General features: G+C 33.7%; 1 protein-coding gene across 18 annotated transcripts in view; it reads left to right on the top strand.

The window, feature by feature from the left end:
- Positions 1-11,418, top strand: part of CACNA2D1 (calcium voltage-gated channel auxiliary subunit alpha2delta 1) — a 515,258-nt gene extending 503,840 nt beyond the window's left edge. For all 18 annotated transcript variants that reach the window (XM_070617290.1, XM_070617294.1, XM_070617291.1 and 15 more), the window contains one exon: positions 7,306-11,418. In XM_070617290.1, coding sequence (XP_070473391.1) covers positions 7,306-7,422 — 117 coding nt within the window. In that variant the 3' untranslated portion in view covers positions 7,423-11,418. The remainder of the gene's footprint in view (positions 1-7,305) is intronic.
- Positions 11,419-12,843: the final 1,425 nt, after the last annotated feature.

Here is a 12,843-nt window from a genome sequence, read left to right as displayed (position 1 = left end):
ATAGATAGTAATACAATAACAGTAAGGGACTTCAATACACCACTTTTGTCAATGGATAGATTATCTAGACAAAAAATCAATAAGGAAACGTCGGAGTAAATGATACATTAGACCAGATGGACTTAGCAGACATTTACAGAATATTCCATCCAAAAGCAACAAATCACACATTTCTTCTCTAGCACACATGGAACATTCTCCAGAATAGATAATATGTTAAGCCACAAAATGTCTTAATAAATTTAAGAAGAGTGAAATCATATCAAGCATCTTTTCTGACCATAACGGTATAAAACTAGAAATTAATTATAAGAAGAAAACTAGAAAATTCACAAATATGTGGGGATTAAACAACATGCTACTAAACAACCAATGGGTCAAAAGAGAAATCAAAAAATATCTTGAGACACTGAAAATGGAAATACAACATACCAAAACTATGGGAAGTGACAAAGCAGTTCTAAGAGGAAAGTCCATAGCAATAAACACCTACATTAAGAATAAAGATCTGAAATAGACAACCGAAATTTATGCCTCAAGGAACCAGAAAAAGAACAAGTGAAGCTCAATATTTGTAAAAGGCAGGAAATAACAAAGATCAGAGTGGAAATAAATGAAACAGAGACTAAACAGACAATAAAAAAGATGAAACTAAGAGCTGTTTTTTTTGAAAAGATAAATAAAATAGAGAAACCTTTAGCCAGAATCAGAAATGAAAAAGGAGATGTTACATACACTACCACAGAAATATAAAGGATTATAACAGACTACTGTGAACAGTTATATGCCAACAAATTGAACAATCTAGAGGGAATGGATAAATTCCTAGAAACATACAACCTACCAAGACTGACTCCTGAATAACAGAAGATCTGAACAGACTAATTCACAGTAAGAAGATTGAATCAGTAATCAAAAACCTCCTAACAAAAAGTCCAGGACCTGATGACTTCACTGGTGAATTCTACCAAACATTTAAAGAAGAATTAATACCATTTCTTTTCAAACTCTTTGAAAATAAAAGAAAAGGAAACACATCCAAAGTCCTTTTATGGGGCAAGCATTAACCTGATACCAAAGCCAGACAAGGACACTATAAAAAAAGAAAATTAAAGGTCAATATCGCTGAAGAATATAGTCACAAAAATCCTCAACAAAATATTAGCAAACCAAAGTTAACAGTACCTCAAAAGACTCATGCACCATGATCAAGTGGGATTTATCCCAGGGATGCAAGGAAGGTTCAACATCCACAAATCAATCAATGTGGTACACCACATTAACAAAATGAAGGTTGAAAATCACATGATCTCAATAGATGCAGAAAAAGCATTGGAGAAAAATCAACATCCATTTTGATAAAAACTCTCAACACAGTGGGTATAGAAGGTACATACCTCAACATAATAAAGGCCATATATGACAAGCCCACAGCTAACATCAATGGGAAAAAGCTGGAAGGTTTTTCTCTAAGATTAGACAACATCTATCAGACACATAGACAAGGATATGCACTCTTATCACTTTTATTCAACATACTACTGGAAGTCCGAGCCAGAGAGTTTAGGCAAGAAAAAGAAATAAAAGGCATCCAGATCTGAAAGAAAGGAATAAAATAATATGTATTTGCAGATGACATGATATTATATATAGAAAACCCTAAAGACTTCACAGAAGAAAAGTGTTAGAATAAATGAATTCAGTAAAATTGCAACATACAAGATCAATATACAATAATCAGCTGTGTCTTTATACACTAATAATGAACTATCAGAGAGATTAAGAAAACAATCTCATTTACAATTGCATCAAAAAGGATAAAATACCTAGGAAGAAATTTAACCAAGGAGGTGAAAAACCTGTACATTGAAAACTATAAGACATCGAGGAACGAAATTGAAGAAGATACAAGTAAATGGAAAGATATTCCCTCTTCATGGATTGGAAGAATTAATATTATTAAAATGACCATACTACCCACAGCAATGTACAGATCCAGTGCAGTCCCATCAAAATTCCAGTGACATTTTTCACAGAAATAGAACAAAGAATCCTAAAATTTGTGTTGAACCACAAAAGACCCCAAATTGCCAAAGCATTCTGGAGAAAGAAGAACAAAGCTAGAGGTATCACACTTCCTGATTTCAAGCTATACTATAAAGCTAATCAAAACAATATGGTATTGGCATTAAAAAAAGATGCGTAAGTCAGTGGAACAGAATAGAAAGCCCAGAAATAAATCCATGCATATAGATCAGTTAATTTACCACAAAGGAGCCAAGAACATACAATGGGCAAAGGACAGTCTATTCAATAAATGGTGTTGGGTAAACTGGACAGCCATATGCAAAAGAGTGAAATTGGACCCCTATCTTGCATCATAAACAAAAATCAACTCAAAATGGATTAAGATTTGAACGTAAGCCCTGAAACCATAAAACTCCTAGATGAAAACATAGGGGGTAAGTTCCTTGACATCAATCTTGACAACAATTTTTTGGATTTAACACCAAAAGCAAAGGCAACTAAAGCAAAAGTAAGTAGGTGAGACTGCATCAAGCTAAAAAGCTTCTGCACAGCAAAGGAAACCATAAACAATACAAAGGCAACCTACTAAATGGGAGAAAATATTTGCAGATCATGTATCTGATAATTGGCCAGTATCCAAAAATATATAAAGAACTCATACAACTCAATAACAAAAAGGCAACCAATCCAGTTAAAAAATGGGGAGAGGAACCGAATAGACATTTTTCCAGAGAAGACATACAGATGATCAACAAGGACTATGAAATGTTGCTCAATACCACTAGTCATCAGGGAAATGCAAATCAGAAGCACAATCAGCTAATCACCAAATCGGATACCACCTCACACCTGTTAGAATGGCTACCATGCAAAAGACAGGAGAGAACAAGTGTTGGAGAGGATGTGGAGCAAAGGGGGATCCTTGTGCACTGTTGGTGGGAATGTGAAGTGGTTCAACCACTATGGGAAACAGTATGGAGGTTCCTCAACAAATTAAAAATAGAACTACTGTATGACCCACAATCCCACCTCTGAGTATATATCTGAAGGAAATGAAAACAGAATATCAAATAGAGATCTGCACTCCTTTGTTCATTGCAACTTTACTCACAATAGCCAAATATGGAATCAACCTAAGTGCTCATCCGCAATGAATGGTTAAAGAAGATGTGGTAAAAATATACAGTGGAATATTATTCAGGCATTAGAAAGAAGGAAATCCTATTATTGGCAACAACATAGATGAAACTTGAGGGCATTCTGCAAGGTGAAATAAGCCAGACAGAGAAAGACAAAATACTGCATGGTATCACTTATATGTGAAATTAAAAAAAAAAAATTCAAACTCAGAAACAATAATAGAAAAGTGGTTGCCAGGTGCTGGTGGGTTGGGGAAATAGGGAGAATTCGTAAAAGGGTAGAAACTTTCACCTATAAGATGAATAAGGGCTGAGGATCTAATAAAACATGGTTGATAACACTGCAAATTTGAAATTTGCTAAGAGAGTAGAACTTAAATGTTCTCACCAAAGGAAAAAAAAAGACAAATATGTGAGGTGATGAATGTGTTAATTATCTAGATGGGGGGAATCCTTTCACAATGTGTAAGTATATCAAATCACCACAGTATACACCTGAAATATCTTACAATTTTATTTACCAATTATACCTCAATTAAACTGAAGTTAAAAAGTAACATAAAACAAAAACATAAAGATTTTTTCATAATAAAAACCAAAATAAATGTGACTTATTAACAAATATATGAAATTTAAAGCTGTAGGCCTGGTTTGGATCCCTTAGAGAGAAAGTATAAATAAGAAATAAAGATATCTTCTCCCAATTGATAGGTTGTCTTTTTGTTTTGTTGATGGTTTCCTTTGCTGTGCAGAAGCTTTTTAGTTTGATGTAGTCCCATTTGTTTGTTTTTTTTGTTTCCCTTGCCCAGTCAGACATGGTACTCAAAAATATGCTGTTAAGACCGATGTCAAAGAGTGTACTGCCTGTGTTTTCTTCTAGAAGTTTCATGGTTTCCAGTCTTGCATTCAGGTCTTTAATCCCTTTTGAGTTGATTTTTGTGCATGGTGTAAGGGAATGGTCTACTTTCATTCTTTTGCATGTGGCTGTCCAGTTTTCCCAACACCATCTATTGAAGAGACTCTCCTTTCTCCATCGTATGACCTTGGCTCCCTTGTCGAATATTAGCTTTCCATAGATGTGTGGGTTTACTTCTGGGCTCTCGAATCTGTTCCATTGATTTGCGTTTCTGTTTTTGTGCCAGTATCATGCTGTTTTGGTTACTATGGCTTTGTAGTATATTTTGAAATCATGGAGTGTGATACCTCCAGCTTTGTTCTTTTTTTCTCAAGAATCCTTTGACTATTCGGGGTCTTTTCTTTTTCCATATAAATTTTAGAATTCTTTGTTCTATTTCTGTGAAAAATGTTGTTGGAACTTTGATAGGGATTGTGTTGAATTTATAGATTGCTTTAGGAAGTATGGGCATTTTAACGATGTTAACGCTTCCAATCCACGAGCATGGAATATCTTTCCATTTCTTTGTATCTTCTTCGATTTCTTTCAACAACGTTTTATAGTTTTCAGTGTACAGATCTTTCACCATATGTCAGATAAAGGGTTAATATCCAAAATATACAAATAACTCATACAGCTGAACAACAAGAAAACCAACAATCTGTTAAAAAAATGGGCAAAGGATCTGAACAGAGATTTCTCCAAAGAAGATATACAGATGGCCAACAGGCATTTGAAAAGATGCTCAACATCATTAACTATCAGGGAAACGAAAATGAAAACTACAATGAGATATCACCTCACTCTGGTCAGAATGGCTTATAATTAACAAGACAGGAAACAACAAATGTTGGAGAGGATGTGGAAAGAAGGGAACCCTTGTACACTGCTGGTGGGAGAGCAAACTGGTGCAGCCACTATGGAAAGCAGTATGGAGTATCCTCAGAAAATTAAGAATAGATCTACTGTATGATCCAGCTATCCCACTGCTGGGTGTTTATCCCAAGAACTTGAAAACGCAAAGACATAAAGATACTTGCACCCCTATGTTCATTGCAGCATTATTCACAATAGCCAAGACTCGGAAGCAACCTAGGTACCCATCAAGGGATGAATGGATAAAGAAGATGTGGTATTTATACACAATGGAATACTACTCAGTCATAAGAAATGATGAAATCTGGCCATTTCTGACAACATGGACGGACCTTGAGGGTATTATGTTGAGTGAAATAAGTCAGAAGGAGAAAGTCAAATACCATATGATCTCACCCATAAGTAGAAGATAAAAACAATGACAAACAAACACATAGCATTGGAGATTGGATTGGTGGTTACCATAAGGGAAGCAGGGGGAGGGCAAAAGGATTGATTAGGCTCACATGTGAGGGGATGGACTATAATTAGTTTTTGGGTAGTGAACATGATATCATCTACACAGAATTTGAAATACGATGTACATCCGAAAGCTATATAATGTTATAATCCAATGTTACTGCAATTAAAAAAAAGTAAAATTTTAAAAAATAGTATGAGAAATAAATAAATAAGTGTGCACCTCAGCATCCAAAAAAAAAAAAAAAAAAGAAAGAAATGAAGAGATAATACTAACTGCTGGAAAAGTCTAACATTTCAGGAGCATGAAGACAAAGAATTCAAGCCAAAGAGAGCAAGATGAACCACAAACAGGTTTGGAGGCAAACCAGAAGATGTGTTAGCCAAAGACACATGAGAAAATATTTCAAGGAAAGAATATTCTACACTATCAAATGCTCTTGAAAAGTGAAATAGGATGAGGACTAAGAATGATCATTATTTTATGATTCTCTTTAGATTTGAGAGATAGCTTTTGAAAAATAAAATTTTCCTTAATAGATTCTTTTTCCCCAGACTTCTCTTTAACAAACAGAAAAACGTTCTGCTACTGTAAAATATAGATCAGGAAAGTAATTATATTTATTTACTAAATGGCAGGTACCGTATTAAACCCTAGTGAGCAGAAAGCCAATGTTCTTATTCTCTGGGAGCTCAGAGTCTCTTTAAAAGTATTCTGAAGAATAGAAAATTTATTTACTTACATAGCCTGTTTTGGTTATTGGAAGATGAACCTTGGATTAGTGAATTCTTAAAAGATGTTTAGTAAAATAATTAAATATGAGGGATTTTAAAAATGAAACTCAGTATATGAAAAAGAAGTAAAAGGGGCCAGCCCCATGATATAGTGGTTAAGTTCAGAGCGCTCCACTTCAGCAGCCCAAGTTTGGATCCCGGGCGCAGACCTACACCACTTGTCAGCCATGCTGTGGTGGTGACCCACATATAAAATAGAGGAAGCCTGGCACAGATCTTAGGTCAGGGCTAATCTTCCTCCAGCAAAAGAAAAGAAGAAATTGGCAACAGGTGTTAGCTCAGGGCAATTCTTCCTCAGCAAAAAAAAAAAATAAAGAAAAAAGTAAAAGACGTAGAAAATGTAACAGAATACAAAACCTAGGAATAAAAGACAAAAAATAACTTTGTATAAATAGTGAACCTAATGAGCCGCTACTAGACAGTGGGGAATCCAAATGAGTATATTCATTGCTTATGTTTCATGGTTCTCTAAACAAAACAAATCTCTCTTGCTTGCTTAGCTCCTTATTTTGGATATATGTTTTCAGACTGTCCTTTCATTATTTATGGTTCGAATACATTATTCTTCATTTTAATTCTTGATGCAGGTCCCGATGCTACATGTACATGATATGTTCACCTTAGAAACTGGATATAATGGATATGTGAAACACAATTTCATTTCTGAGATTTATTTATTTTACCAGTGTCAAAGTTTGCCTGATTGAGCATAATTGCTAAAATTATAATTCTTGGGAATTATAAAGCATACTATTAAATTTTATTTTTTTCCTGTACTTATAAATATATACAGGAATATTTTATACTATGAGAGTAAGTTTTTTAATTTAGAAATTGATATATTACTCAAAACAGCATTTATTATTAAAGTATTTTCTTTCATAATCATCAGAATGTACAATTAAAAATTTAAAGCATTCTTCAAATGGTACTAGGGAAATTGCTTTATCAAAAATTGTTGAAGAATAAAATCTAGGAGAACGTAATTTATTTGGATTCAAATTATAGCAATTTTATAAGGTAAGTTCAGACGTGGACTAAACATGAGGTGCTCTGAAAGATGTCTTTCTAAATATTTTTCAAGATTTTCCTTTTTCCTTTTCTTTCCAACAGGAGGATTATACTGACTGTGGTGGTGTTTCTGGATTGAATCCCTCCCTGTGGTCCATCCTTGGAATCCAGTTTGTACTACTTTGGCTTTTATCTGGCAGCAGACACTGCCACTTATGACCTTCTAAAAACAAATTTGCATAATTAAACTCTAGACCCTGCCAAAACATGAGCCCTCAATTGTGTTAAAATAGGGTCAACCATGGAATCAGCAGAACACTAGCTGGGCCCATCCCATGGCATAAATCTAAGGCGCAGACTCATAAGGCACCCACTGGCTGCATGTCAGGGTGTCAGATCCTTAAACTTGTGTGAATGCTGCATCATCCGTGTATAACATCCAAGCAAAATTCTATCTGTGTTCTATTGGAAAAGTTGAGAGTGTGTCGTTGCAGTGCTGGTGATGACAGGTAAAAGGGCTCCCTGCACAATCATTTATGAATCATACAAATTGTCTTGATATTGACCTGGAATTTTGACTTGCTACAATCCTTGTTCTTCTACCAAGAAAATTCCTAGTGGGAAAAATAAGACTTATTTTTGCCTTCACTATTCTTCTGTTAAAAATTATTTCCTGCTTTAAGTAGTTATTATTGAAAAAATGTGTATATTGAGAGAAAATTAACAGTGGTATAATCTGCTGAAATAGAAATAATGGCTAATTTTCTATAAAAAATTTGCCATGAATAAAGAGCCTTATGAATAGTGACTTCTCTGCCAAACACACAACAAATGATACCAATTAAGTTTTGGTGGGGTAATGAATTGGTTTTTGAAATAATAACTAAGAAATTATTAAACTAAAGGTGCTTGAGGGTGAAAGTTGAATATGTGACATATTTCCTCATATATGTAAGCCCTTAATAAATGCTTCGATGTAATGTTCCATTTATTCATAGTAAAGTTCCATGGTACTAGCCAGATATTTCAAAATGCTCTAAGAAAAGCTTGTTGGGGGGAGGGGAAAATGTTCTTTCTTGTGATTAATGAACTTTGGTTACAAGGGTATTTTGCATGATGCTGCTGCTATTTTAACTTTCAGTTTGTTTTTCTCCTACTGTAGAATATAGTCCATTGAAAAGTTAACTGAGTGACATTATTGTTATGTAAGAATCTGAACCTTGCAGTGTAATACACTTAAGTCATCTTTAAAGATGTTGTTAATCTACTCTGAATATACTGTGTGATGTAAATGCTGAATGATTGGGTTAGGTCAATGGTGAAATGAGAATTAATGGATTTTATACAGATTTGTGCTTTTGCCTGTAAACCTATGTACAGATATTTTAAGTACATAAATCAGATTTGACACATTTATTTTTTGAAAAGCACATATATGTTCTCAATGAAGACTCATCCTAGGTTTCCTCTTTGTTCGTTTGTATAGTAGCATGTACAATCTAGAAATTGCTACTGCTGCTGTTTTTGTCTCTCCGTTTTAAAGGGTATGATCACTTGACTAAAATTTCCATGCAGTTTGATGAGGGTTTTACAATAATCTGAACAAATAGGAAACCTTGAATCTATATGTATGCACATGAATACTTGATTGTGAATAATTAAAATTGTTTTTATACAGCCTCATTGGTGGAAATGGTTAGTGTAGTAAATCAGATATTTCGTTATAGATTAATACGGTAGCAGAATATTATTTATGCTTTTAAAAATTATTTTCAGAATTAAACAGTATTTGAAGAAAGGGTAAAAGCAAGGCATGTATAACTCTAGTTATAGTAAATAATTCTGCTGAAGGCTGAAAGTGTGTAGATATTTTTTTACGGTAAAATGCATTTGTTCCTTTTTTGAACATGCCAAATATTGGTATGTGTATATGCTGGAAATTTTCTTATATATCATTTTTAAGTCAAAATCTTGTTAACATTATCCAGCATAATTTAATATGCTCCACACATCAAAGATATAACCAGTTCTTTAGGATAATTTAAAAGATATATTTGTTTTGTTTATATTTTTGCATACATTGGTAATTCCTTCATGCCACCAAAATACCCTAGGTACTGTTTGTGTACATTTCCTTATTTAAAATATTTTTCATTTAAAAATGGAGGCAGGGGGAAATGGAATCACTTTGCCAACTATTGTTCTAAGAGTTGACATCAGTTCCCATTTCTAATGCATTGTTGTGATTTTGTAGTCTCATTTGTAAGTGATGCTGACATTTTAGAAAACATCAAAGTGATTTTAAAAAATATGGAACTTCTCACTCTAGTAACAATATGTTAAAATCATGTTGTTTGCGAATTAAATATTTAAAACTTATTGTTAACTTTTGCTAGACTATTTTAAATCATGAAAGTGTTGGGAAGGGGATATCAAAATATAAAATTAGGTGAGTTTGTGTATATAAACAACATGCATTAAAACAGTTGAATTGCTTCCAGCATACAACAAACTACCTTAAAATTATCTTTAAAATCTATTAAATATATTTTCATGGCTAATGTCACTGAAATAGTTTGTTTTTATCGACTACATTATTGTTGTATTAATTGTAGTTAAACTTGGCATCTCTTGGCAGGATCCTATTTGATTTCATTTGCCATCAAATTATATTTATACACACGTCTTGCTATGATCCTTTATTTTCTGTTATACAATAAACTTAGATGTTATGAGAACCACGTACATGTTAATAAATTGGGTAAGAACGTGCTCTCTGAATAAAAATCGTTCTCATGCCTAATGCTAGTCTTCATGCTTTTAGCATACTTTTTAAAGAACAGTAACATTCATCAAATTCTTATATTTAATTTAGGATTTTTCTGTGAATTCTAATTGTTGAAAGAACTTAAATTATAGCCTGTTATAAATACTCGTTTTTCAAAGACTAAACAGTATAAGAGATCAACTTAAAAGCTTTTAAACTCTTCACTTATTTTTGCTATACTCACGCAGCTTAATGTAGTTTGTCACTAAAACAAGATCAAAATAGGTATTGCATTGGTGTTGAGTTACAGGAACAAATTTTACATTAATGGTTTCTTTATATTTTCTTCATTTGAACAACCAGCATTACTGCCAAACACCAGTCGTGGTCCATATTTGTAACTGGTTTTTAACATGACATAATTAGCAAGTTTGATTGAAGAGATTTTTAGGTCCTTGGCCTATAAGAATTTAGTATGATCTTTTTCATGTTTCTAATGCTTAAAGCATTATTGCTTAACTTGGAGAAAAACAACATAGTGTTGCCGCCATTTGTAAGTTTTCCTATAATATTCCTTTTATTAACTTTAAAACTGGCCTTACTGGGTTCAAATAGGCAGTATCCCTTTTAAGCGACCTTTGCAACCCAAGTGTTACTTGTTTATTTGAGGCTGTCTTGTATTTTACATCTCATTTAAATCTTTGACTCCACCAAAGCTTAAATTCTGTGTCTTAATTTAAAACTGTAAACTATTCCATTAATCATGTTAGTTGACATTAAAATGTCTAGAGGTATGGAGTTTGATCAGTGAAACAAAATGGATGTGGTGACTTTTTTTTAAGGGTAGAATAGAATGATTATTTTACTTGCTCACAATTTCAAATATTTTATTATCTAGAGCTTGTGTTGTTTTCCCATAGCAGAATGTTAATATTGCTACTATTCTGTGTACATTTCTGTAAAGAGCAAATCAATAAAATGGAAATATCAAGTCTTGAAAAACATCCCAGAATTTTGAAGACTTAGACAACCCTTACCAATCGTTTCATCTACTTTATTTCTAGTCCACATAATTAACTCACAGAAATTCCACTGAGACGAATGGGATACTGTCTCATATAGATGCCAGTTGAGTTTTCAGTGTGACCTGACGAAGCTGTCTTTTTTGTTCTGCTGTATGATTGTTGGATCATGCTTTTAGGGATACTTTTTTTGAAATGCTCAGTTTGCAGCCATGCAAAAGGCCAAGTGGCTTTGTGAACAAAAGATCTTTTCTCCCCTTTATTTTGTTCTCTTAAAACTTTTGTGGAAATTAACTAGCCTGATAAAAACATTTTGTAAAAATTTGTATAATACTGTTATAAAAATATTTATAATCCCAGAAAATGTTGTGTTAAATCTTGTGCAAAAACAGTATATTCAGAATAAAAGCCTATCATTTAAAGTCACTACAGTTTGGATTATTTAATTATAAAAGCCCAGTTGAAAGAGACAGAGGTCTCTGTCATGAATATATGTTAAGAAAGCAGGCCGTCCTGTGGAGAAAATTCTACATTGTGGCAATAAAACTTGGGATTACAAAAGCGCTTTTGCAATTACAAAGAAACAGATGCAGCTGCAGCTCCTTTACCTAACTCTGACTCTCCGCACATGTGCTTTTGCCATCAAAGAATTCAGGAACTAGTTAAATCAGACTTTGGCTTTCTATTGTAAAAAAAAAAAAAAATACGCTAGGCAAAAATAATGTTTCCATGTCTCTCCAGGTTCAGATCCCAGGTGTGGACCTACACACTGCTCATCAATAATGTGGCAGCATCCCACATACAAAATAGAGGAAGATTGGCACTGATGCTAGCTCAGGGACAATCTTTGTCATTAAAAATAAAGAAAGAAAGAAAGAAACAATTTAGAGTATCTTAAGTGTGCATATCTTTTATACATCTGGCTAATATTTAAATATTTCTCCTCGCCATTATACGGCAAATAGCAGCTGAAGCAATGAAGTCTAGTGTAAAAGAGTTTAAAAAAATTGGTCCCTTTTCCGTTTACACCAGCTTACGACCTGCCCTCCTGTGCTCACCTGATAAAGTAATGAGCCTGATATTGTGAGGAATCTAGTATGATGGAAGCCTACTTTTCCTTCTGAGGACTCTCATAAGAGAGGGGAAAAAATACCTACACATGAGAGGAATGTAATGTCTAAGTACCAATGATGGTGATTCCTAGAAAATCTGATTCGTAATTTCTGATCAATGCATTTTAACAGAAAAAAATCCTACTTAAAAGTGTAAGGTAAATAACATTTGTTTTAACATCTGGCTTCATCCTATATTTATCTCCTCAATCAACCCTCTTACTCCCAAGAGACCCTCATTTCCTCCATCAATCTCTTGATCCCATTCCCACCTCTTGCCTTGGGACCTTGCTTCATCAATTTTCCTTTCTCAAACATATTCAGCCTCCCTTTTCTGCAGGCTTACTTCCCCCTTCCTGCACACACATTCAGAACACTGCTATGCAAAACAGAAAAATCGGCTGCCCATTAGCCCTATTGATTCCTAGAGTTATAAACCCAGAATTAAAATACTCCTTTGTACATCCACAGGCACACATTGGTGCTCTCTTCTCTTTACAATATATTCAACCAGGCCTTAGAATTTTAGTTCTCAAAGGCATATTATCTCTGACTTTTAGTTTTGGGCTACCACTGAAAATGTTTAGTTACTGGCATGAGGTCCCAGTAAATTCAAGGCCTTGGCATTTCTTGATTCTTAAATCTTTGTATCTTAAAGTAGAATTATTCACAGAGCACCTACACAATTTTGTGTAAATTGGCGTACAATCAGCAATGCTGTTTATTTAATATTTTTTAT

This window comes from Equus przewalskii, chromosome 4 (assembly GCF_037783145.1).
Source record: "Equus przewalskii isolate Varuska chromosome 4, EquPr2, whole genome shotgun sequence".
NCBI lineage: Eukaryota > Metazoa > Chordata > Mammalia > Perissodactyla > Equidae > Equus > Equus przewalskii.
This window is presented reverse-complemented; position numbering and strand designations above follow the sequence as displayed.